This window comes from Pristis pectinata, chromosome 9, assembly GCF_009764475.1.
Source record: "Pristis pectinata isolate sPriPec2 chromosome 9, sPriPec2.1.pri, whole genome shotgun sequence".
Classification (NCBI taxonomy): domain Eukaryota; kingdom Metazoa; phylum Chordata; class Chondrichthyes; order Rhinopristiformes; family Pristidae; genus Pristis; species Pristis pectinata.
In genome coordinates this window covers 73,089,709-73,117,331 of record NC_067413.1, presented here as the reverse complement: position 1 = coordinate 73,117,331, position 27,623 = coordinate 73,089,709, and the positions used below count along the sequence as shown (strand labels likewise).

General features: G+C 39.3%; 2 protein-coding genes across 2 annotated transcripts in view; one reads left to right on the top strand and one right to left on the bottom strand.

The window, feature by feature from the left end:
* Positions 1-8,812: 8,812 nt before the first annotated feature.
* Positions 8,813-18,296, bottom strand: mrpl15 (mitochondrial ribosomal protein L15). Its single transcript, XM_052022835.1, has 5 exons — positions 18,148-18,296; positions 13,090-13,247; positions 11,806-11,971; positions 9,988-10,111; positions 8,813-9,242 (listed from the first exon to the last, which is right to left on the bottom strand). The coding sequence occupies exons 1-5, from the start codon at positions 18,244-18,246 to the stop codon at positions 8,899-8,901; spliced, it is 891 nt and encodes a 296-aa protein (XP_051878795.1). The 5' UTR covers positions 18,247-18,296; the 3' UTR covers positions 8,813-8,898.
* Positions 18,297-18,373: 77 nt separating this feature from the next.
* The window catches only part of lypla1 (lysophospholipase 1), a 28,392-nt gene continuing 19,142 nt past the window's right edge, over positions 18,374-27,623 (top strand). Inside the window, exons 1-3 of the mRNA XM_052022834.1 lie at positions 18,374-18,916; positions 25,701-25,732; positions 27,241-27,306. Of these exons, the coding sequence (XP_051878794.1) occupies positions 18,404-18,916; positions 25,701-25,732; positions 27,241-27,306 (611 nt within the window). The 5' untranslated portion in view covers positions 18,374-18,403. The remainder of the gene's footprint in view (positions 18,917-25,700; positions 25,733-27,240; positions 27,307-27,623) is intronic.

Here is a 27,623-nt window from a genome sequence, read left to right as displayed (position 1 = left end):
ATCATGCCATTCAATAAATGAGATTCTTTAAGTGTTCTGGCCAACACCATCAAAGCAAATTAACTAGTTATTTATCTCTTTTGCTTTTTTGTGGAATCTTGATTTGTGCCAACCACAACACCAGTCAGCAGGCCTTAAAGAGATGATTACTATGTCTAATCATGTAAATGAAGAGAGAGAACAAAAGATTGGACTGAGAGAGAAAAAATGGTCAGAAAGGAAATATGATATTTGTTAAATTTCTCTGAAAAATTCAAAAGCTAAAGGAATTTGGGTGGCACAATGGTACAGCTATTAGATCTACTGCCACACAGTGCCAGAGACCCGGGTTCAATTCTGACATCAACTGGTGTCTGTGTGGAGTTTGTACATTCTTGCTGGGACCACATGGGTTACCTCTGGTTTCCTCCCACATTCCAAAGACATGTGGGTTGGTAATGGCCACTGTAAATTGCCCTTTGTATATAGGTGAATGGTAGAATCCAGGGAGAGTTGATGAGAACATGGGGAGAATATGAAAAAGGATTAATATAGGATCAGTGTAAATGGGTGGTTAATGGTTGGCATGGACACAGTAGGCCGAAGGTCCTGTATTGTTATGACTCTATGAATGAAATTTCACCATCTTGAAAAATTTTCCTGTACCCGAGAAGCTGAATGACAACATTTATCATTTCTTTAAAAATGTAGAAACATAGTTAATTACTAGACCTAAAAATTTACAAATATGTCAGTTCACAACCAATGTGTAATTACAGCAACTTGATGTACAAGCATGTGTCAGGAGAAACAGGCAGCAAAGGGGAGGTTTTCACAAAGCAACCAGCATAATCCAACTCAGATAGGAATTCTTGAATATTGATATTTAAACACGTATCTACTCCTCATCCTTAGTTGTTGTAACATGCAAAAATAGTTGTGAGCATCATTAGGCTTCACATCATCTCTAACAATCAGAAATTTATTAAAGATATTCCAGCCTACCAGGACCACCATTAGTAAAGACTGACCAGGTGTCCTCTTGAGTATATGAAACAGAGAAAACTATAAAATTACTAAAGCTAAGGGAGACTTTCAAACAAAAGGAAACACCTACTGCTCAAAAATCAGCTCTGAAAAAAGGGAGACAAGAAATAATTGAAATGGAAGAGAGATATGGACAGATTATAAAGAAAGTTACAAGTATACCTAATAATTATTCATGCTCATTGCACTGAAAAACTCTAAAAAATAAAGTGCAGTTTTCAAAACTGGTAGATTTAGAAAGCTTCAATGAGTTGCACAGGTCCACTTTCTGAAAGATCTTGCAACAAGTACCCTTCCAGATAAGTTGATTCATTTCCCATCATTTTGAAAATTGTAAATCTACTTTCAACCTAAAAGTTGTACATCCCATAAGAATTAAATAATGAAAATAACGAGACTTATAAGGACTGAACTACAACTATCCTTTCATTGAAAATTAAGTCGCAGGTGAAAAATGTTAGTCTGTAAACTGAAACCTTTTACATTTCTACAGTAATGCCAGGCAAGGAGAAGTGTATAGGGTGGGTTGATATGTTTAGGATGTACCTCTTTACCTTTTTGAAATATCCATTCTTATTTTTAAGTTACTTTGAGAGAAATAAAGGGGAGTCATTGCAGCTAATGCAAAACCTACGATGAATCCTGATGAACAGGCACCCTGATTCAAACATTTACCTGACACTTCCTCTTTTGGATACTTCACACCACCTTGTATTTACATTGCTGTTTTTTTAAGGTAGAAAAAAGACTCAGGGCTGGAAATGGGACAGAAGTTTGTAGGGATTTTTTTTTGTACATAGTGTTAAAGTTAACAGATCTGAAGGTGAAGAGACAGAAGGGAGAGTCATTAATGGAGGAGACAGGAAAGGAAGATGTATTATCAGGAGTTTGGGGTTTTAGAGTTTAAGAGCATGGGATGGAACTTTTGGACATAAATAGAGATAGGAATAAACTCAAAACATATTCATGATAATGGATCAGAGAGCCGAATGTATGACTCAAAGACTAACATGGAAGACACAGTTTTAGGTTAACAACATTAGCGCTAGTACTGGGAAAAGAGGGAGCTGTTCTATTGGGACAAGCTCCACTTAAACCAGATTGGACAAGTGTCCTGAGAATTAAATAACTAGACATGCAAATATGCCTTTACACTGAAAAAGGAAGGGAGAGTGTTCAAGTAGGTAGGAATTTATAAATTAAAAAAACAAAATAAGGCTATGGACCAGTGTAGCAATGTTTATAATAAAAAACACCAAATATGATGGGGAAAACTAGTTTAAAGCCAAAAGTGTAACAATGGTGATTATACAATGATTAAATTACTAGTAATTGACCATAACATAACTAGTAATTCAGATTCCTAAATTAACAATCCAGAGACCAGAGTTCAAATCCCACCATGGCAGTTTAGAAATTTAAAATAAAAAAAAATCATTAGTAATGATGATTACAAGACCAACAAATAATTGACAGATGTCTTTTAGGGGAAGAAAATCTGTCATCCTTACCCAGTCTGGCTTGTACATGAAAACAAAATTCCAATGAAGTTGACTCTGAAATGACCTAGAAAGCAAAGCAGTTCAAGGCACTTAAAGACAGGCAATAATGCCCAGATCCTGAAAAAGTAATTTTTTTTTAATGAATTAGATTGTTAGGGGGAAATGATTAAAATAAAGTTGCTTTTTCTGAATACACACACATTCATAACAAGATGAATAAATTAATAGTATGAAAAGAGATAAATGGGTTTGATCTAATAACCATCAGAGAGATATTACCAAGGTTTGTAACTAAATGTTATTTTGAAATAACAGACAAAATGAAAGAAGATTAGATAATCCTGATAATAAATAAAAACATATGGGTAGTAGTGAGGATTGAGCCTGGTGTGATGAAGGAAAAGGCACCACCAAGATGTGAGAGAAGCCAAGCTTGTCCTAGTGATAAAATCAATTGGGAAGATACGTGATGGAATCCATTACTGCTCACAGCACTTCTGTGAAGGGGAAGAAATCACAGTCTATAAACCAGATTTGCATAAGTTCTTTGGTATTAATAATCAGTAATGAGAGCTACTTGAGTATTACTGAAGTTGCACTCATCCAGGCAAGTATTCTGTCATATTCCTGACTTACGCCTTGTGGATAATGGAAAGGCTCTGGGGTGTTAGAATGCTGATGGCGGTGGGTGGAGGGGGAGCAGCATGGAGAGGAGATCTCAGCAATGGCAATGTTATTGAATGTCAAGAATAAATGGCTCGACACTCCTCTGTAGGAAATGGCCATTGTCTGGCACATCTGTGCAACTTATCAGCCCATGTCTGAATGTTCTGAACTGCTAATATTGCAAACGTAACGGAGGGGGGGGGGGGGTTACAAAGTGAAGATCTAAATTGATCTATTACTTCCTTGAAACATATTTCAATGGAAAGTTTCTGGACCATATACACAAAAAATGGTTTCTAATTTCCTATTCTACCAGCAAGCAATAGAATGGTGCTTATGTTACATTTCAACAATCATATAATGAGATTTTACTGTTTGATAAAGATACACAGTACAGATTTTGAAAAGAGGCTTCTCTGAACAAAAAAATCAAAAATTCACTCACAACTGGAAAATAGAGAGGATTCAAATGCCTTATATGCCCATTATAACTAGATTCTAGCCTTGTGCAAGACTTCTTCCCATGTTGAAAAACTTAATTGGAATCAGTAATAAATACCATCCAAATCAATAGTATAAACAATCATTATTTATTTATATATGAGAAAGTATGGTAAATTGTGGTTCAGAATATTTCCCTTTGCCAAACTGAGATTGAAAGATGCACTGTACATGTAAGTGAAGCCCATGCCAGTGTTTATCATAGTTTTCTGAAAAATCCAAAACTATAGACAAAGCAACTAATGTACATTACTTCTTTTAAAAATGTCATTGTAAATTCATACGACTCAGGATTTTACATTTATAAAAGATTGTCCGTTGTAGGATTACAAAATACATAAAGTATGTTTCAAATACAAATAAAAGCCAGTAAGAATAATCTCATCTTAATTTAGTCAAACACATTTCAGTAGGCCTTGAATTTACTTAAAGTCAGTCATTATACAGCATTTTTAAAAAAAAATATGATGCATTGTGGCAATTGAAACCATGTGCTGATTTACAGCTTCATGCCTAGTTAATGTTCAAATTTAGCAAAAAAATAAGCAGGTTGCTCTGATTCCGATGCAATTTGTAAGAATGCAAAAGCAGACAACATTGTAGCCAGGATGCAGCTGCTCCCTGTCTAACATCATGTCCATTCAATCAGTGCAGTCCTATCACCTCCTGTAAGCAAGCATCTGTTTCCTGTTTTCATTTACACAATTAACTATTTTCCCTCCTCATTTCCATGTCACCTGCAGTAACATTTGAAAATTAACTAAAAGTGAAAATTTATTTATTATATACATTACACAAAATATAATCACCATGGTACATCCTCTCATTATGCAGAAAAAAATCAGTCAACACATTAGCATGAGCAACCTCAAGAGCATTTTTTTTCCTTTTCAGTGATTATAGCTTACATATTTCACTTTCCAACTTGGTACAAATAACAAAGGTCAATATCTTAACTTCATTCAACTTGCTTCAGTGGCCAAATTGCATATATAATGAACTATATATAATGAACTCTCTGACTTCAATCTATGAATTATGCATATGCTTGAGTATTGTAATAAGTAATGTCTCCATTGTCAGAGATGTCTTTCTTTTTGAAAAAGGTGTTAAATTGAACTTCCATCTGGCTGTTCAGGTAAAAGATCCCATACTATCATTCAAAGAACAATTGACAAAAATATAAATTGCCATTTATGAAATCTTGCAATATTCAAATTCGCTGACATGACCTAACTACCTACATTTCAACATTTACTGCATAAACAATCTACTATATAAAGAACTTTCATTTATCTATTCTTTTGTCAATTACCTTAGACTGTGGTTGCCAATTGTCCCACCATAAAACCTTTCATGCTTTTTTTTACTGGAACCTTCTTTTACTTCTATTAAATCTCTGTTTGACAGGCTCTGCTCTCTGGACTCTCAATCCCAGCTTCTCAAAACTCTTTGCTTAACTGAAGCCCCTTATCCCCGGTAATATTTTAGTATATTTCCTTTGCACCATCTTTTGGTTCTAAATGCAATATCCAGATTTAGATACAAATTCCCATACATATATGTAATGGGAATTAGGATGAAAAGATTTGAGGTGAAAACTAATTTAAAAACAAATTTTAAAAGTATCTTTATTCAAAAAATGATAATCTTACCAAGTGAGTGGAAGCAAAACCTTTGAGAAGTTCAGCATGCATTTGAATTCAAGGCAAAGTCAAAATATTGGAGGCGTAGATTTTGAAGAGCCTACTTTTTTTTCCTTGCAAGAAATTAGTCTATTATTAATCTTAGACACCTGTCAAAGACATCCTGTGCTAATTTGGTTCATCTCTATACCATCCATTATGTTTTGCAATTTGGTGACACAGTTCTCTGTGGCCCACAAGATGTTGGATTGGAAGAGTGAAACAATTTACTGGCTGTGCATGTGCAAGATAAATGGGGCAGGAGAATAGTGTATATCGGCAGTGCTGGAATCCCCACACATCGTAATAAAAGTGAGAAAAACACAACAAAAGTATATAATGAGTAATGCTGCATCCACAAATTTAGTGGGTTCAGACTCATTAACTTGGCTAAATTGTGTACTGTGTGCTTTGATATGATTACATTTCATAAGCAATTTACTTAATATTTTAATATATCCTACCACAGGTCCTATACCTTTTTATTTCATCCTCCCACAACCATGCATGAACTAGATTAGGCAGAGTCACCCTTGGGATGAAATAGCTATTAAGAGCAGGGTGTAAACAATTAATGCCAAATTTCCTCTTGTTATGACTTGACCCATGAGGGAACAACTTCATGTGGTTAGGTTAGAGGTCTTGGTAGTGCTGCATTCTTAATATTTTTTTTGATGTGTATGACGGGATTCAGCTGGGACTCAAGTCTTCACTTGGGGTGTAGGAAAGTGCTGACTTGCAATTAGAATCACACCTCTCTCTCCTACTTCCTTGAAATTCACATTGGTGTCCAGAGGTCTTTGCCCTCTCAACCAGGATATCCACCTCAGACACTTGAGCTGCTGATATGAAAAAGGATGACTGATCAATATTCCCAGCCCAGCATTCTTCATTGTCTTGGTGTTATAGGGATGGAGTTCAACAAAATCCCAGATTTGGTCACGTGAGCTCAGAGAGTACGAACGCAAACATGAGACTGCAGATGCTGGAACCTGGAGCAACAAATAATATGCTGGAAGAATTCAGTGGATCGAGCAACCTCTTTGGGGGGAAAGGAATTGTCTTTGTTTCGGGTTGAAACCCAGCATCAGGATTGAGAATGGAGAGAGGACATGGCCAGTACAAAGAGGACAGGGGGTCGGGGTGGGTGCAGGATAGGAGTCTGAGGTGATAGGTGGACTGAGGAGGGGTGAAAGATTACAGGCAGGTTAAGCCAGGTAGGGGAGGCGATGGGTGGAGACAGAGGCAAGTGGATGACGGAGGCAGAGGAAAAAAGGGAAGGCAGATGGAGAGAGGCGAGGGGAGGGTGAAGACCGCTGCTGGAGGTTGATAAGCAGCAACACAAAGGCTACCAGTGTCGGAACCTGATGTCAGGGACGTGAAGAGCGTGGCAGATGGAACCAGAACCAGCTGGGGGAGGGGGGAAAGCCTGTGGGTGAACAGTGTGTGTAGTGGATGGATGGAAGCGAAGGGGTGGGGAGAGGGGGAGAGAGAGGGATCTACTAGCTGAGCCACTGTGCTGCCATAGCATCTTTAATGCACCAAAAGAGGATGAAGTCCAATTTTTAGGCAATTGGACTAAATTGCCTAAATTTAGTCTGTAAAATTAGGCAAAAATTAAAAGGACTGCGATTGGAGAGAGGAGATGGCCAGTACAAAACAAAACAAAAATTGTTTATCAAATATTCATTCAGTGATTTGTTCATTTTGCGACACTTCTTTTCACAGATGATACGTTTTGAAGCTACCCTGCAAACTAACTTGCTTGATTTGTCATTTTAAAAAATGGGTGGGTGTAAGAAAAAGAACTAATGTTATCGCTCCATACACCTCAAAACAGATACTGATTGGGGCGTACAAAGAATAGCTGTCCCAATTATTGATTCATATTGCTACAATATGGATAACTGAATCCTCCTTGAGTTCTTCCCACCAATTCAAATAATAACTTGTAACATGAAAGATGCTAGATTGGCCACTTTATGCAGTTGTGCTAGGTACATGTTTCATATGCAGCTGGAACTCAAATATCTACTTGTTAATTATTGCATGGCCAACCATTTTACAGGGCAGTTGAGGAAGGAGGATGATAGAGTGGATGGGGGGGGGGGGGGGGAGGCAAGAATGGGGCATAGAAAGAGGGAAGAGTGTGGCAGAAGGAAACAGTCATTTATTTGTGGCAATGTTAACAGTTTACATCAGAATATATTTTTATGTTGCAAAATCAGAAATTGGATAGCTGAAAAGTGTAGGTCATCTCTGACTTCCTTCTTAGTCAAGGTTGGGTGGTCCTAGATGGACAAGCACAGGCTAATCTACCATTGTCATAAACTAGCAAGTTGCATGACTTGGAAAACAACTAGGGGTCTATTTTCCCCTAGTACTTTGTTGGTGGGTAACATTGAATCCTAAGCATCAATGCTCATATACTCTTAGTACATGATGCCATTTTGACAAAGGAGTTTAACAGGTGACGGAATGGCCACCCAAAGCATGATTATAATTCAGATGGTCAATACAAATTCTATCACTCTTTTTAGATGCTGAACAATTGCAGCAGAAGCCCAGAAAGCCTTCAAATTAGTAACTTCTCCTAACAGTGACCTGCTGAACAGGAGGAAAGAGACCATTGGTTACACTTCTAAAGATCTTCTTAAACCCATGACAAGAGACTCTGCAGATGCTGGAATCTGAAGCAATACACACAAAATGCTGGAGGAACTCAGCAGGTCAGGCAGCATCTATGGAGGGAAATAAACAGTCGACGTTTCAGGTCGAGACCCTTTAGGTCGGCTGTTTATTTCCCTCCATAGATGCTGCCTGACCTGCTGAGTTCCTCCAGCATTTTGTGTTTATTGTTTTTAAATGCACGTTCAGCTTTCACTGATCACAAATGGAAATCAACCTCATCCAAAGGACTTTTGATGCCTTCATCCCTCTATCAGCATTTATCCTAGAAATTACCTACCTAAAGAGCGAAAGGGAATGAGTGCTATGCAACTATACCTTAACTGCAGACTTCATGCGTACCACCATGTAAAGGGTCTGGTTGGACAGAGAACCATAGTCTGACAGAGGAAAAGGACAGATGAGGCCAGCAAGGCAGTACCAGTTGCCACAGAGAAAAAGGGAGCAGGCATCTCATAAAATATAAATTAGATTTATCAATGTAAATATTTGGAAAAAATAGGGAAATCTATTAATGGAGAATTAAGCAGACACCACAATGAAACAAAAATCAGTCAAGAAGAATGTACAGACAGAAGGCATAAGTTTACAAGGAAGAGCAGAAAGAATGAGACAAGGAGGGGAGTAATTGGTAGGCTCTACAAGTCAATTTAGTTTTTTTTTATTTTCCCCCGGAACAACAGCACAGTAGACTATATGCATAAATTATGTAATAAGTACACAATCAGAAATGAAGTAACCAAATATAAAACAAAGTCTTTTAATACATTATTCAGTTTACACAGATGAGAAATCAGCCTTGATATTTCTAGTTACAATGACATCATTACTCACAGTTCAGATCTATAGTAACGACATAGCTCTTCATCAGTTGGTTTTAATATTTTCTTATCAGGTAGGTTAACCAGCCAGCCAGGAGCAAGACCAAAGAAAATTTGCAAGGGATCCTTGCGCATTGTTAACATGCTATACATCATATCTTTGCTTATATCCGGTAAAATGTATCCATATTTCTTGGCAAGCATCATCCGTTCCTTTTGAACTTCTGCTGGATCTGCTAAATAACCACGATTTCGGGCATCTGAGTAGTAAGGAACTAGTTCTTCAGGTGGAAGCATACGTTTTGGAATGGGTTGTCCTCTTAGAAAAAATGGCACTGGCTTGCATAAAATATCTGTTTGAATGTAGAAAAAATAATAAATGCTGATATATGAAATATGAATTACTCAAAACTATAGTTTTCTGCATACCAGTTAAGATATTTAAATTGTAAGTCTAGCCTGGCAGAAGCGATGATATAACCAGGGAATTCTAAATGAAGTTCCACATTATATATTAGACTTACCACCACGTACTATTTTACAGGATTAACTAAATTTACTGCCAATGGGGCTGGAATTCAGCTCTGCTATGCTGTCTTCAGAGATATCAGGTTAGGAGCTTAAAATAGAACAGAAATTGATCAGGAAGGAAACTGATAAGCAAGGCAATCTCGTGGGGGGCAATCAGGAGGCCATCCTTTAAGGACTGCTGGTTAGGCAGTAGAAACACTTGGTTTTCTTCAGTTTAACTTGCATTTTGCCATCTGGATAACTTAATTTTGCTCAGAAGGGCTCAAACAAACAATCAGCCCACTAATTACACATCTAGGGAGCCCTAAGGTCTGCCTTAAGGCATGTGTCCCCATAGCAGTTGCACACTTTCAGCTTGTAATGAGCACATGCTGCTATGCTATTTCACACTTAAAGGTCCGTTTAATACCTGAAAATCAGGTATGGTCAAATTTCTAGGTCAAGGCATCAGCAACAGAAAAAATGTAGAATGAGGAATGAATTTCAAACAGCTATAGAACTATACAATAAGAGGCTCTGATTGATTTTAGAAAATCTATGCATGAACGGTTTAAAAACAGTGCTTACCTAAACTCCGTGGATCATAGAATCCAGTAGTTATAATTCCACCATTCCTCTCAATTGCAGCTATAGCAAGCTCTGATACCCACTGGACTTCGATGTTTACTTTTGCTGCAAAGTTGTCAGCACCCTAGAAATGTAAAAAAATTACAGTTGATTACAGCAGTCATGATAATTTTCATAAAAGCAATGAATTATTGATTCTGTTTTGTTTTATAGTAATTTATATGAAAACCACCCCTCTGAATGAACAAAGATTTCTTAAGACTATACCTACATCCTTACTAACAATACACCTCCTGGAAGGTTTGTCTTACAGGCTCACAAATCATATGCTTTTGCTTCCATCTAATGGCAGCCAGAAAAATAACTGTTCAAATAAACTGCAGCTATCTTTTTTCCTTTATTAAATTAGTTACAAAGGTTAGGTGGGACAAAAGAAAAATAAAGCCACTGATAAGAAAAACAATACTGCAAGACCTACTGCTGATTTGTAAAGTTCAGTTTGAGCATTTAATCAGCCTCAAGCTCTTTGCATACGACCTACTGGTGATATTCTCATCCAAGGATTCGTCACCTCCAGAAGACTATTCCAATGTTCACCTGAACAGCCTCCAACTTTTTTTGTAAATTACACTTCAGCTCATCAAAAATTCTGCTTTCCATTTCTAATCCAGTTTCTCATTCATTAATGCTGTCCTTACATATTATAAGTTAAAATTCAAATCATTTTAAAATCTCTTTCTAGCTTCACAAATCCAAACACTCTCCCAGCTCTACAACCCCAGAAGCCCCCATTCAGACTGCCATATCCCTTTCATATTTTAACCACCATAGGGACTGTCCTTTCAGCCATTAATGACTGTTCTGAAACTAAACCTTTCTGTCTCAACCCTCCTCCTAATCCTCTGATGTGACCAGCTTTTTACACCCTTGCTAATATCATCTGGTTCAGCACCCATTTTGTCTAATTACCCTCTGGACTATGGAATATTCTTCTAGTTATTTTTTTATATATGCAAGCTCATATGACATTTAGTTATAAATACTACAAAATGGAAAGGGGAAAGGAGAAGGTGATGGGAGAGGGGGAAGTGGGAGACAAAGGAGCTGAGAACAGATAGGAAAGTGGTGCACGAAGGAGAGATGGAGAGAAGGAGGGGACTTTGGAGAAGAGAGCTAGGACAGCAAAGGAGAGAGGACAGAGGATAAAAGGGCTAGACTGGAAGAGCGGTTGAACAGGGAAACAACTGGAAATGTGGGGGCAGGGGAAGAGGAGGATGAAGAAAAAGTGGAAAACTGGAGCTCTGTCGTTCTCTTGCCTGGAAGGTTCAGAATAGGTTTGAAATTGTGTTCTTTAAAATGCAGAAACATGAATGTTGCTCCAAAGACATTGGTTGAAAGATCTTTGACCTGAAATGTTATTTGTTTTTCTTCACAGACACAGCCTGACCTGCTGAATATTTCCATTCGTTTCTGTTTATATTTCAGATTTTGAGCATTTGTATTTGCTTTTGGACTTAAAGCCTTGCTACTAGTGGTTAAGTGACTTGTCTATGAGATACATCAGAGGAATTGTAGCCATTAGCAATTAAGACAAGATTTTAAGAATTCCTAATACAAACATCTCTTAATGAAATTTAGTTTTGAAGTTCTAGCTACTGCCGCTGTTAAGGATTTAACGTGGCAGATTTATCTCCTACTACTTGCATGTGAAAACAGGCTTCCAGGGAGTATTAAAGGATTGAAAACAGCAGGGCCTACTTGAACAACAGAGCTGTTACTCTATACGGTTAACAAAGAACACTGCTTGGTTTCAATTACCTCCTCCACTAGCTGGATTCCATAGTCTCGTTTCAGTGGCTGTACTGTAACTCCTCTTGCATTCACCAACTGAGTCAGGTCAATAGGTTGACATGGATCCACTCTGCCCAGGTCTATCAAATACTGCAGTCGATTCAAACTTAATGGCTGGTATTGACGCCGATAACTGAGAAAAGAAATCAGAAAAAAAAAATTTCCCTCAGCATAAATATAATAAATTTATAGAATTCTGCATCACATCTTTCTTGGCTTTTGAACCAGATGCTTCCACTAGGGAGTAAAATCTTATCTTTCAGTGTCATACTTTTTATACATACACATTTACACAGAAATACACATCCATGTGCACAAATCATACATGTCTATGACATAAACATAAACTTGCATCTACATTGCACCTCATGATACCACTAATCAGTTTACAGCCTATTAATGACTGATACACTGGAAGAAAGGTGGTAGATGATGAATGCACAGCAAAGAACAAAAAATAGCATTAGGTGATGACTACTTGTGTTCAAGTTCCTAGAGTAGACTTAAACCCACAGACCTGACTTAAGAGACTAACATGGTAGAACTGAGCCATGACTGACACCCTCTTGCACCTGCACTCACGCACGTACACCTACCTATAAATATATACACATAGCTAAACCTATGTCTAATGCCTACACAAATACACATATGCAAATGCTCTCAATAACCTGTGCATTTACACTTATTCATACATACAGACATGCATGCAAATATTTACACGTGGGTATTTATATAGATTTTATATTTACATGCATGTAAATGTGTGAATACCCACACAACTGAACTTGTGTGTATGCCTGCCCAGACTACACATACATCCAGACTTGCACATATTAGCTGATACACAACTAGTAACACTCTCACCTTTAAGTCAGAAGGATCCAGGTTCAAATACCACACCAGTGATGTCATCATGGAAATCTAAGCTAACAAGATCCCATCTACTCTTCCAGGTGGATAGAGAACATCCAATAACATACAACAATATCTACTGTTCAAAAATAGTTCCTTTGCTATAAACAGTTTGGGGGTGTTTAGAGATCATAAAAGGTACTACATAAATGAGTCTATTTCAACCTGTTTAGATATGCAAGATGTATGTACAAAAATGAATACATTAGTACTTGCACATGCATATATATATTGGGACAAATATATTTTTTGGATGATGTGGCATTCTGATGAAGGTTTAAAATTTGGGTGAAAACAATCTTAATGCATAGTCAATAGAAATATTTATTCACCAACCTGTGCCCCTTGTTGTATCCATACTTTGGAATAACAATATAAAATGGAGTCTGACCACCTTCAAATCCTAATCGTGGGCGGTTTCCACGTTGTGTCTGGCCTTTGTGACCTCTACCACTTTTTTTCCCTCCGTGGATGCCCCTGCCGCGTCTTTTTTCCTGGAAAGTAAGCATCATTTATCAGTAGCTATCCACGTCAGATCTTCCTCCTTTGTTCCAAGTGAATGCAAAACAAAATGGCTCACAATAAGTTACTTTACCCTTGTTTATGAAATTATAGTTGTAATATTCCTAATGTGGCCAAAGCTCTTAGAAGCATCTTGAGTACCATTTTTTATGTTGTTTGCAGAATCACTGAAGTCGGACGTAAACAATTTCAATTTATATTATATTGAGAACAAGGTAAAAATGTCTCAAGGTGCTTTAAAGGAGTATTGGTGTTGGCTTTATATACACTTTAATGATACCCAGTTTACCTCACTACCATCTCTTTGACCCTCCACACTGTCTTTAAATTGTTCCACATCAAATGAATAAGCAGAAATTTCCTCCATCAAAATATTAGCAAGACCAAAACTGTTGTGTTTAGTTCCATCAAAAAAACAATTCCCAGGCCAGCAACACTAACTTCTCCACAGCAAGTGTGAGAAACACAAACAGACTGTTCACAACTTTAGTATCACACTTAACCCAGAGTTAGAATTTACATCACAGAAGGAGCACACTCAGCTCAAGACAGCCAAAAATTGAACTAGTTAGGCTACTCCCACATACAAACTCTTATTTAGGGCTTTGTAGGTTATAACTCAAGTGTTTATCCAGGTACATTTTAAACACAGTGAGGGTTTTTGCCTTCATTACTCTTTCAGGAAATGAGATTCAGACCATCCTACTACACTAGTACCATCCTTAATATTGCCCCACAGAGCACTGATTTGTTACAGTGCTCTTAGACCTCCAATCTGAACATGCACAAGGTATGTAATGCCCATCCTTTAAATTTCTGCAAAATCCCCACCCATGGCTCCATATAGAGATGCTACCTTTGAGAGCTGGTGTTGGGGGTGCTGGTGCAAGTGGTGCAGCAGCTTAGTGCTGAGACACGGAGCTCAGGGCTGCACCTCAGCCAGCACGGTGCGAACAGGCCGTTGCTGGGTACTGGCAACTCCTGCTCCATGTTGATAGACCACTCAGATCTACGGCCCCTTTTTATCACCTCCTGCTAAAAATGGAGTTGATGGAAGCAGCTGTCCCTCTGTCAGGGGCATTACAGTACTCCAGACCTGGAAAAATCTCAAGGGTAATGTTCAAAAGTGGTCACTACCAGCTGAGCTTATACCATAGAGAAATCTCTGGGCTGAGGAGAGCTGTGCAGATAAACAAGGAGAGAGGTTGACTGTGACTTGCATCACATCCAACAGGAGATGATGAGAGAGATCAAAGGATCTGGGCAGTACATCAACACAAGAAGCAACCACAGCTGGTCCTCAGCAACATTGACACCCGCAAGTGTTGAGTGGCCACTCACCCCAACACACCACCACACACAAGTAGCCTCTCCAGACTAAGTCATGGGCAACACAAGAGCACCAGCAGAGTACATGGGTTCACTCCAGGTTCCCACCTTCCAGGTTCACTGCACAGCAGCAGGGCAGACAGGACTTCATATCCACTTCCCATCTCCCTGGTTCTTAACACAGCAATAAACAGCAGAGGGAGGGCAGAGGTTTGCATCAGCACATTGCTGTCATTAATGTAGCTTTATATGTATAATGCTATAAGGACTCCTAATATTGATTCCATTAAAGCCCTCATTCTGGGAACACACCCTGAACACCAGGCAAATTACCGATGTACTCTACTGCTGAAAAATGTTCTCAGTTTTCTTCTAATCCTTCTCCCATCTGACTTAAATATACAGTAAGTTCCCCTAGTTAAGAACCTGTCAAGGGAAATAGGTTCTTCCCATTTACTCTGTCTAGGTCACTCATAATTTGTAACACCTCAGTTAAGTTTTTCTTCAGTCTCCTTTGCTCCCAAGAAAACAACCCCATACTACACAGTTTCTAATTCTCCCTCCAGGCAACATCCTTCTTAATATTCTCTTCAATCCCTCTGGTACAGTTGCATCCTTCCCATAGATGGTGAGGAGAACCATACATAGTACTCTGTGGCTTAACTAAAGTGTTATACAGTTCTAGTTTGAATTCCTTGCTCTTATATTTTATGACTTCACTGACAATAGGCAAGTATTCCATGTACCTCAACTCCCTTGACCAATAACATTAAGCATCTTAGGCATGCACTTCAAGAACTTTCCCTCTACACAGTGCCCGATTGTGCATTGTGTAATGCTTCATCTTGCTTTCATTCCACAGGTTCACTACCTCACATCTACCTGGATTAAACTCTGTTTGCCACTTTCATGCCAATCCAAGCAGTCCATTGATAGGTTATTGCAATCTCAACCTTTCTTCCTTACCATCAATGACACAACTAGTTTTGGTATCATCAATGCTTTTTAATTATAGTCTCTACATTCAAGTGAAAATTATTAACGTATACAATGAAAGGCAATGACCTATAATGAACTTCACGGCTGCTTTTTAGGCAGTATCTCCTGGTTGAAAATAACTTGCTTCCACTCCAGTTCTGAGCTGCCTGATGAGGAGTGTCCTCTTCAGGAATCTGGCATCAAACATGTAAACACTGTGGCCTGCCATCAGAGATGACTGAGTGCTATTAAAGCTTCAATCCTGAAGATATTAACCTGAAAGAGGATGCTGATATTGCTTTACTTATTCTGCTGGTGGATTTGGAGGATTTTGCAGAAACAGTAGCAGTGGTGCTCCTCAATGCTTTGAGAAAGCCACTGTAGGGGTCCACATCTCATACGCTTACAGGAAGGCAGGGATCACTGTTGCCCAGATTGTCAAGACCTTTATGCCGGGTTTGAGTTCATCTTCAAAACTCTTTATCACAGGTAGCCAAAAACTATGTTGGCATACTGAATACAATGGTGAATGTCATCATCATCAATAACTGTCTTCATTGAGAGGTGGTTCCCAAGAAACTGGAAGTAATTCACATTTTCCACAGCATCAAGGACTTTTATTGTCTGGAGGCACCTTGGTAAAGGACCTTCCTTTGTGTATGTTAAGTATAAAGGCCTATTCTCTCATATATTTCAGTGATTGAATCAAAGATGTGCAAGCATAGTCTGTGGACTAAAAACTTGATGACTAGAGTTGAGGTGATCATGAGCTTTGAGATGATCATGATTATACTTCAAGAGTTGAGATGACATAGATTGAACAGTTTCTATTTGTTCTGTGTATTAACTCTAAACTGGGAAACTTTTCGGAGGCAAGGTGCAGCATTATAGTGCAAAAGCTTGAGAGAAGAGTTGGTGTGACAGTGCAGCCTCGCTTGACATCAGTCTGCACTGTGATTGGGTCAGTTGTGAACCTGTTGGTTAAGATCATGGCTTGCATGAACTATGTAGCAGATGTAAAATGGAGACTAATTTCTATAGGCAGCCACTGTACAACCTCCCATATATGCTGTTACTGTCTCTATTTACAAAATAGAGAACTATAGGCCTGTTAAACTGACATTAGTAGAACGGAAACTGCAGTAAGTCATTATTAAGGAAGTACTGATAGAGGCCACTTGTAAAATAATAATGCTTGGGTTGGGTCAATGTGGATTTACAAAAAGAAATCTATTTGTCAAATCAGTTATGGATTTTTTTTGAGGTTGCAGCTAACAGAATAGATAAGAACAAACCAGGGTATTTAGACTTTCAGAAGGTATTAGATAAGGTGCCATACAAGAGATTATTGAAATAGCAGGCATGGTATTGGGGGCAACATCCTGCAATTGCTTCAGTATTGGTTAATGAACAGAAAACAGAGAATGGTAATAAATTGGTCACTTTCAGGTAGGAAGGTTGTGGCAAGTGGAATGCCCACAAGGATTGGTGCTGGGCAACCAAATATTCACCATCTATAACAATAATTTGGATGAGAGAATCATGTGCAACATACCCAAGTTTGCTATGATACAAAGTTAGGTGGCAATGTAGGCTTAGCAAATACAGAGGAGCTTCAGGGACATACAGAGAGGCTAAGTGAATGTGCAAAAGCAGGGGATAATTGACCTTGGTAGAAAAACTTTGGTACCCAAATGGTTCACTCATCACTCCCAAACTCTCTGCTGAAACAAGCTCTTCATTAAACAAACCTAAATTTTCAAATTCACATCCTTGTTTTGAAAACTCTTCATGCTTTTGCCCCTCTCTATCTCTGGGATCATCCCCAGACCACTAACCCTCTTGAAATTCCTACATTTCTCTAACATCTCCATCATTGATCACAATGCCTTCAGCTGTTAAGATCCTGTTTGTAAATAGTGCACTATCAGTAATGCCTCCTCTTTGGCGAGAAGTTCACAAGCGCCTTAAATCATGTCAAGTTTTTGGGTCATCTGCTCTGATATGTTCTCAGGTGGCTTGGTATTAAGTACCGATTTGATAGCACTACCGCGAAATGCCTTGGGGAACGTTGTTCCGACATGAATTCAAATTGCTGTTGCAGTGGGGAGAGGTAAGGGGTTGAAGCGCTCCCTCCTTACGATCTGATTGCAAGGTACAGGCTGACCTCCCGGAGCGGCACTGCCGCAGGCACCGAACTGTGGGGCTGGCTGGGGTTTCAGTCCATCTCCTCCCGCTCCGTGGAGTGGAAGCCTGCAAATCCCGGTGGTGGGCTCCAGGGAGCAGCAGGCTCTCCCCAACGGGGGGGGGGGGGGGGGGGGGGCGGGAGCTGCGCAGGCATCTTGCTGTACCCCGAGTGACTATCACCTCGGTCACGCCGTGCCTGTGACGGGACTTTGGACCGGCGCTTCCAGCGCGGCCGGCCGGCTCCGGCGATCCCTTCCCCGAAGGGCAGGTGGAGGACGCCGGGCAGCGGGTCACCCTCCCACCCCGGGGGGGGGGGGGGAAGGCCCAACCCTCGCCACCCCGTTCCCGAGGGCGCCGCGCTCTTTCTCTCTCTCTCACCCTTTTCTTGGCTCCGGGGTTGGGCCGGAGGTTGGCGAGTGAAACCCGGGGCAGCCGCCGCAGCAACTCGAGGCCCGTCCGGGCGCCGTCCCACGACATCCTCGGCCCCGCCACTACCACAGTTTACCGCTGCCGCAAACAACCGCGCGACGCTGCTTTACGGCAGGCGCCCGCGCTCCCGGGGTTGACCCATTTGTCCTTTAATTTAACACCACCCGGTTTTTTTCCTCCTCTCCCCCCGAGTCTTTCCCATCTAATGCGCGCATCACAATTAATCCAAACTGTGTCAGCGGATGCATTGTTTATAAACGGTTTCAGAAGAACATTTGTCCACATTCATCCCCGAATACATTCGGGGTGGAGAAATGCAGCAAAAGAAAGAGGATCGGCACAACCACCAACTGCGCATGTGCCCGGGCTTGCTGCTGCGCCTGCTCAGTGGGACCAGGACGGTTGCTTCCGATTGACGTCCCAAGGAGCCAATCGCCGTGCGCAGACTGGACAGCGGGGTGCGGAGGCGTCAAATCGGCAGCGGGGAGGCGGGACTTCCGTCGGGGGGGTTGTAGGGTGGCGGTGCTGCGGGTGGGATTGGAGCTTCGGTGGCCCAGGAGCGGGGCTTTGCGGTGAAATCAGGAGAGGAGCCGAGTCTGCTGTGGAGTTGGCCTGGTGGTTAGCTGGACGATTGTTATTTTTGTTGTGTATGTGCGGTAATAACATGTCATCGCAGGTCCCTGTCATTATACCCGCTGTAAAGAAAGCAACGGCTGCGGTGAGTCTCACCTGGAAGGCGATGGACAAAGGGCGGGCGCACCTTCATTGATCAATGTTGTCCGGTTGTCCGTGCGGTTGTTGGTTAATTCCCGAGGCGAAGAAACGTGTCGCCTGGGATCACAGGGAAGCGGGGAGGGCGGCTACTGCTGCTTCCACGTATTTACTGTCTTAATGAGGACAACTTGTATTTATGTAACATCCTGCAGGGCGATCCGTTGCATTTCACAGTTAATTAAGTGCTCTAAAGTGTTGTTAATTTTGGAGGGGGGTGGGGGGGGGGGAACATGACAGCCAGTTCGCACACAGTCAGCTTCCACAGTCACACGAGGGTAATAACCAAATCATCTATTTTAGTAATATTGAATGAGAGAGAAATATTGCTGAGCGCACTGGGGCTAACTCCCTTGCTCTTCAGAATAGTGCCGTGAGAATTTTTCATTCCACCTGACAACACAGATTAAGAACTTCTCACCCCAAAGGGTTCCCTCGGTTCTGCCACGAAATGCAATACTTCATCAATTCTCCACTGGTAGGTCCTGCTAGATTTTTATACTTAAGTTACTGGAATGGGGTGTGAACCCCACACTTCCTCAAAAGTGGGTGTATAATTCCATGAAGAACATCTGACACATAACTCTGGAATGCAATTCATGGAGTTATACATATGCTTGTATAATTCTGGAATACAATTCATGGAGAAAACAAACACGAGGATGATGGAGGTATCTGACTACTTTAGAAGGTGACTGTGAAAGATAGTAGTAGACTAATTAGCAGCTTTTATGACTATGTTGTGTCAGAACCATTAAAGGCAAAGGAAATTGAAAAATTTCTGTTCTTGGGTGCCAACAAGTGTCCCAATCATGCAGCTAGTAGAGCTGCTCCCTTCCGTCTCCAGTGACCTGTGTTTAATTCTGAGAGTTTGCACGTTTGCCCTGTGACTGGGTGGGTTTCCTCCAGGTGCTCCCAAATCCCAATGATATGGATTGGCGGATGAATTGGCATCTGTAACTTTGTATGTATTAGGTGAATTATAGAATCTGCAGGGGAATGCGAGGAGAATAAAATGTGTAGTATTAGTGTAAATAGGTGGTTGATGGTCAGCACAGATTCAGTGAGCTGAAATGCCAATTATAAAGGCCAGCTATATGACTTCTGGAATAATAGATAATATTAAATGGACATTGCACTAATCTTCAACATTAAAGTTCATATCCGTCTAACTGCAGGGATGTACTCAACAGCATTTAACAAAATAGGTTTTGTTTTGGGGCTAGAATGTTTACAAGATTAAGGGTCAAGATCAGATATTCACCAGAGGTTCATTAAAGAGTATGCTTTACAAATTTTGTTCATATTTGTAACAGTCAGAACAGTGTTCTATCTATTCACTTTAAGAATACTCACACAAATTTAGTTTTCAAAACGGGACAAGGAGCCACAAGGTACTACTTGTATTAAAATGGAAGTTTCTTCATGGCTGTCAGACTTCTCAAAATGTTTTAAAGTTGTTGAAGTAATTTTGAAGTCTTGTCAGTGATGTAATGTTCTGATAATGACTGGAATTATTTTTGTTGTTAGTCATGTTGATGATGGGTTAAAAGCTGGCTAGGAGACCAGGTATGGATCTTCAGCTCTTCTTCAGAACACTGCCTTGAGGTCTTTTTATGTCCATCTAAGAGAAGATTTTTTTTTTCCCTTAAAAATGAATCTGGGACAAAAGCACAAGCAATAGTGCAGCATATTTGCACTGGAACATTAACCTAAGTGTTTGCATTCAAGGTTCTGGAGCAGGACATGAACCCGTAATTTTTAATTTGAACCTGTAATTTGGCACTAACCAAGTTGTGGCTGAACATTTCATGTTGAAGACCCTTAGAAAGGTATGACAAAGACACTTGGCCTGAATTGTTTACTCTTTTTCTCTTTCTACAGACACTGGCTGACCTACTGAGTGTTTCTAGCATTTTTTTTGTATTTCACTTTTCAGCATCTGCAGTTTTTTGATTTTCATTTTTATTCACTTTGCTTTAGTCCTCAACATATCAGACAGCATCTGTGTAGAGAGAAAGGATTAATGTTTCAGCTGATGATCTTTTGCCAAAGCTTGTCATTGACTTCGAGCATTAACTCACCTATAGATGTTGCCTGACTTCTCGTGCATTTCCAGCATAGTACTCTTTTTATTGATTTGTATATGGTCCAGAGCTGAAGCCCTTGTATTGATCTCTGGAGAAAGCCAACAAGTCATATCCTTGAATCCATTCATTTTATTCACTTAGTCTCCTACTTCCTACTCCATTTCCAATTCATGGCAGGTTTGCTTCTAATTTTATGCACTTCATTTTTGCAACCATTCAGAGGGTAATCACTAGCCAACCAAATAGATTATAAGACCATAAGATATAGGAGCAGAATTAGGCCATTCGGTACATTGTGCCTGCTGTGCCATTCAGTGAATTTTTTTTTACCCCTTCTCCACACCCTCTGTGGTGATGAATTCCACAGATTCACCACCCTCTGGTATAGGAAGTTCCTCCTCATTTCAATTTTCAAGGCACATCCCTTTATTCTGAGGCTGTGCCCTTGGATCCTAGACTCCTACTAATGGAAATATTCTCTGCATGTCAACTCTATCCAGGCTTTTCAGTATCCAGTAGGTTTCAATGAGATCACCACCTACCACCCCCCCCCCCCCCCCCCCCCCCCCCAAAATCCCTCTGAACTCTGTCAAGTACAGACCCAGACATATCAAACATTCCTCGTATGTAGAGCCTTTCATTCCTGGAATCATTCTTGTGAACCTCCTTTTGGCCCTTTCCAGGGCAAGCACATCCTTCCTTTAAATACGGGGCCCAAAATTGTTCACAATCTTCCAAATGCTGTCTGACCAACACCTTATAAAGCCTCAGCAGTACATCCTTGCTTTTATATTCTAGTCCTCTCAAAATGAGTGCTAACATTGCATTTGCCGCCTTTACTACTGATTCAGCCTGCAAGTTAACCTTAAGGGAATCATGAACACTCCCTAGTCCCTTTGCACCTCTGATTTCTGAATTTTCTCCCCATATAGAAAGTAGTCTATACCTTTATCCTTCCTACCAAAGTGCATACCCAACACTTCCTTGCGCCGTATTCCATCTGCCACCTCTTTGCCCACTCTCCTAACCTGTTCAAGTCCTTCCACAGAATCACTGAGTTGCATTTAACCCAGGCTCTCTCTGTAAGGAAGGCAAATTTCCTTACCCAAAGGAAATTAGTGAAATAGATTTTTGGGGCAATCATTGCTACTGGATTTTGTTTTATTTAATTTATGTGAGATTAAATTTGACAAGAGTCATGCTGGAATTGCCTGGGTTACAAGTCCTGTGATACTACCATTTACTGAATTGAAAAGCTTGGAAAAATTGAGATGTTTGGAATGTCTTGACCTATTTCTATTATTTTCTCATTATAACCAGCTTTTAATTATTTTCCTCTGCTGTGAAAATTACACAAAGTTCTCATCTAGCAAGTCTGCATTTACTTTATTTTCATCTGGTGTCTGTTGTTGGAGTCCACAATCCTCTTTTAACTCTTTCTGAATAGATTTATAAAATTTTGTAGGTTTTAATTTTTCTTTGTATTTCCTTTCATGCACTTCAATACATTCTTTACATTCTCATTAATTTTTGCATATTCTCAGTGTGGTGAGTTTCAGGTTTTCCTTGTTTTTCCAAGTATTTTGCCTTGATGCTTCAGTTTGAAACTTTGGTACTTTATCTTGAAACTTCGGTACTTTATCTTGAAACTTCAGTTTGAAACCAACTTCTCTCTCTCAAACAATGTTAAAGTCAGTCTGATTTATTCAGATTAGAACTGATTAACTAGATTTTTAGAATGCAGGAGTTTCTCAGTAGGTTACTCCCACACTAATCATGGAATTAATGAGGAGTTGCTACAATATGTAATGAACTGGCTGAATGCCTGTTGATAATATTTTATCAATGTATCTTCTTTATCGGTAACCGGGTTACTGATAGTGTTGTGTGGAGATGATTGCTAAAGCCTTTGTTTAATCTTGTTGTGATAGTGGGAAGAAAAATAGATTTGTGCTGAGTTCAGATGATGAATGACAAAACAGCATTGTTGGAATATTGAAAGGTTGGTGGGGGAGGGGGAATTGACCTATTTTGGCGAAAAATATTTAACTTGGATTTGTTGTGTTAATGCAGCAGGCACTGCCATCACAAAGTATCTTTATACTAACTGAAATCTTGTTTGGAGAGGGGAAAAGTCATAGTTCATAAATCTATGCACTGTGTGACACCACAGAATAAATGGTTTGCTGGACTAATTTCAATGGTCTATCCACTAAAATAGGAAACATAGTATTTGTCATGGTATTTGGCCTTTGTTAAGCCTCATCTGGAATATCGTGTCCATTTCTGGTCTTCATTACTTGGTGGCTGAAACTAAGGCTTTGAAAGAAGGTTTGGAGAAAGGTCACAATTATTCAAAGTGTAAAACACTAGCAGCTGAGGTAGGTTCAAGAGTTGGGTTTGTGTTGTTCAAGGAAATATAAACTCATGATTTAACTCAGATTAATAAAATCAACTAGACCCTTTAGGAATCATAAAATTAACTAGGTGCCTTGAATAATGACAAATCATTTCAACTAGTTGGACATGGGTATTAATTAAGGGTTAAAATAGGCTAAATGTCACACAATTTTTGTTATGGTTCCCAAATGCTAATTTCTTCAAAGAATTGGGTTTCGGAGAGTGTTATAGAAGAGACCTGAACTGTGTATTTCTAGCATATTCTGTTTTTATTACAATCCCAAATTTAGCTGAATTAGTCAGGCACAAGCTACCCATTAGAAATCAGCACGGACTCTGATAGGCTTATACTTACTCTGGCCTGAATGACAGCTTCCAGTAATTTCTCTGTAACTAACTAGTCCAACAGCTTTGCTGATTCTTTTAAATAGTAGATTAATGTGTGCTATTTTCCAATCCAGTGGAATATTTCCCAAACCAGAAGTGAAGAAGGATTGCAAATCTTAAATGGACTGTTTTTCTTTCTACAGATTATGGCTGAACCAGTGAATTTTTATGGCATTTTCTGTTTTTGCTCCTGATTTTTCAAGTTGGGAGCTTTAGATTGACACCTTTGCAATTTCCTCACCTAATTTTATTTTCCCATTTTGACTGGCATGAGATATTCCAGTCCCTGCAAGACACCATGGTTAACTTGGTTCATGGTAATTCTGCATTAAATGATAAAATTACAAACTTCTCAATTGATTAGAAAAAAATTACTTTGGAAAGTTTGAAGGAAACATTGAATTTTTATTCTGGATATAGTGAGATCTTAAAACCTGGAAGTAGGATGCCAACTTGGATCACAGTGGTGGATGCAGAAAAACTTAACTGTCATAGGGTATTGTTTTGTAATCCCAAGGGTCAAAGGTCTGCCATACCATTTTTTTAAAAATAAATTATCTAAAGGGATGACACTGGGTTAACTTGGTGCCATCAACCAAACGTGGCTCTTTAAAAGAGGAAATATTATAAAGAAATGTGAGTGTAAAAGGTACTTTCATTAAAGTTGTAAATTAGTGTGGTAAACTAATGTTATTGCTTGTCAGTGAAAAAAGAACTGCTTTCTTTCTAGTGTCCAATGGTTACAGAAGAGCTATTCAACTTTGCTGGGCAACACTTGCTTCTGACTCCTGGACTATCCAGGGTTAGGACAAGATTTCAGCTAGATCGCCACTCTCCTGTCATCATCACTTAAGGCCCACTTCCATTCTGGACCTATAACAGACTGCCCTGAATGTTTCCTGCTTTTTCCTTGTCAATGTAGCATTGATGAGTTCCTCCTCTTGATTCTGAGAATCACATGAGTGGTTGGTTCTGTATGGTAGGTGCCTATAACTCAAGGCTTGCTCTATCTTGACTGCAAAGTTTCTCTTTGGGGGAATGGCATTGCTCTAGGAACAGAATGTTGTTGGGCAGACAGTTGAATGATGACCATGAAGGGCAGTAATATATTTTCACATCAAGAGGTATATGATTTGGAGGGGAACGTGCAGGTAGTGATGTTCCGTGTGCTTGTTGTCCTCGGTAATAGAGCTTCATGTTTACGTCTTTCCAACTTTGCTCTACAGTTTGCATGACCTTTCCACCCAGTTAGTAGCCTAGTGTGACCACAGCTCAGGATCAGCTTGCACCTTAGAACGATGTTTATGGATGAACTTTCTGGCAAAATTTGTTACCATAATTTTTGACCAGGTTTTCATTTGAACATTTAAAGTTGTAGTTGCCTAGATAAATACTTGACGGGCAGTGCAAAGTACATAAAAAATTTATTTAGTGAGATATTCGAGGTTCTATTGTGCTATATATGGAAGATGTCTGTATTCCATTACAACAAAATATCAGTACCAGATTGTATTACAACTATGGAACAAAATCCTACGTATAGAAATAATTTTAGACTAGTGGACTAGTTAATATACAAATCCCAATCTTGTCACAGTTTGATTTAGCAATAAATATGACTGGAAATTATGCTATCAAGTAACAAAAAGAAATGGCCCCTTAATTTGTTGGGGTTGTGAATTTCAGCTTCAATGATTAAAAAAAGGTCTGTGTCAATTGTATTAGTATTTTCCATGCAAGGTAAATTATAGCAAGTTTTTACTTGGGATGTCAATGGAGACAAATTATATATTTTACTAGTAAAGCTCACTTTAAAGAAACTTCTTACAGAGTTTGTCCTACTTTTATTTGCAGGTTATCTTTCTCCATGGACTAGGAGACACTGGGTAAGAGGAGATTTAAAAAAAGTTCTCGTACACAAGATGGATATTACTATGAAACCTAAATTTTAGTCAGACATGTTAAGTTTCTCAGTTGGTCAAATTTGTGTGGAATTCAGATCAATAAGGTCATGTTTAATTTAGTTGACTCTGTTTGCTTCAGCTTAAAAAGAACTATTCCTGTACACTTTTTTTTTCAATGCCCACACATGTGAACAAGCCCATGTTCAAGTATTGAGGATAAATTTTGAGGGTCAGTTGTGTTCCTACCTCCACTGTCAAATCATAACCTAAAAGTCACTCCCTGGCCATGATTGAATGAGTTAAGAGGACTACAAGCATAAGGACTGCCCAGCTATAATACAATTATTATTATTATTTGAATTACTCCTTATTTTCAGTATTTTACATGAAAATGTGTGACAATTCAGTTTTGTTTATCAAAGTTAAAAAAAATGTTCAGTCAAAAATAATAAAATAATAAAAATTATAAAAGTTCGGTCAAAAAATGTAGCTAAAGCACAATAGCACATAGTAGCTGATTTTTGAAAATGTGCATGAACTACTAATTCTAATCCTTTCAAATGATGTAAACTCAACATCAGCCAGTTAAATCCTTTGTATATAGGAGAGTATTTTATCATTCTTCATGTGCCTCAATGCAGCATGATGTATATGAAATCTGTAATATAAACATGTCTTATTAAATTGAAAATCCAGGAAATCTGAAATCATTGCCAAAAATGCTGGAAATACTCAGCAGGTCAGGAGGTATATTTGGAACTGAATTCTGATGAAAGGTCAGCAGTCTGAATTGTTAACTGCTTCCCTTCATGTGTCTGACCTGCTTAGTATTTCCTGCATTGGCCTGTTCTTATTAAAAATAAATACAAGCCTGTTATTCGCTGCACATGCTTCCTGAACACATGAATTTCTTTCAAATATGGGTGGGAAGAAAATAAATGTTTCTACAAGCACTGCAAGATTAGTTGGGTTCCCGCTCCTGTGCTTAGTAGGCCCCAGGATTTTTTTTGCCAACCTGCAGCCAAGGAAGTTGGCATAGTGTGCAGCCTCATGGGACAGAAGTGGAACTGTGGAGATGGTAAGTTTGATATGGACAGGCCATCCTGTGTATTATATACCATGATACACTTGTCGTATTGTTGAACTCTTGATGGTAATGTAAAATATATTGTAATGATTGTCATTGGGCAGCCACCCAGACTTGTGTTATTCGGTTCACCATGTACCTTGTTCCACCCCAACTCTCAAATCTCCACCTGCATACTGCAAACACTTGCTCTTCAGCATTGGGGGAGTTATGTCATATTTTACACTTCAGATCAGAATACATATGTGGAACTTCAGATTCAGAAAGTACTAAACTTTCACTTGGAGTACAATTTCTTGGTCCATATATACCCTAGGGGAGCTGCTGTATGTGTTAAGGATCTATTTTAATCTGTTTTTTATGTACACCATTTTCTAGTACTTTACATGTTTGCATTTTACAGACATAGCTGGGCCGATGGATTGGCAACCATCAAGATACCACATGTTAAATACATTTGCCCACATGCGTAAGTACTCAAATGGAAAATTTAATATGGGCTGTTGTGACTGACTAAATTAAGCCACATGGAAGCTGTAACTGGGAAATATAAAAGTCTTTATTAAACATAGCAGATCTTTTGAAGAGAGAATCTAGCTCTCCTCACACAATGTTTTATAATTTACAAACACAAAGACAACAGTAAATGATTAACTACAGTTTCAATGGCTATAATCACCTATTTAGCTTTAACATTTTTAAATGTAGATAGGTAACTGCAGAACAATATAGAACCCTACAGCACAGTACAGGCACTTCAGCCCACAATGTTGTGCTGACATTTTA

Excerpts from the sequence above, each read along its gene's own strand:
- mrpl15 (XM_052022835.1), bottom strand. The coding sequence starts at position 18,246 with ATGTCGTGGGACGGCGCCCGGACGGGCCTCGAGTTGCTGCGGCGGCTG. Across the intron at positions 11,972-13,089 it reads GGATACAACAAGGGGCACAG|TTATCGGCGTCAATACCAGC; the intron begins GTTGGTGAATAA and ends TTCTTTTCTCAG. Across the intron at positions 10,112-11,805 it reads GAATCCAGCTAGTGGAGGAG|GGTGCTGACAACTTTGCAGC; the intron begins GTAATTGAAACC and ends TTACATTTCTAG.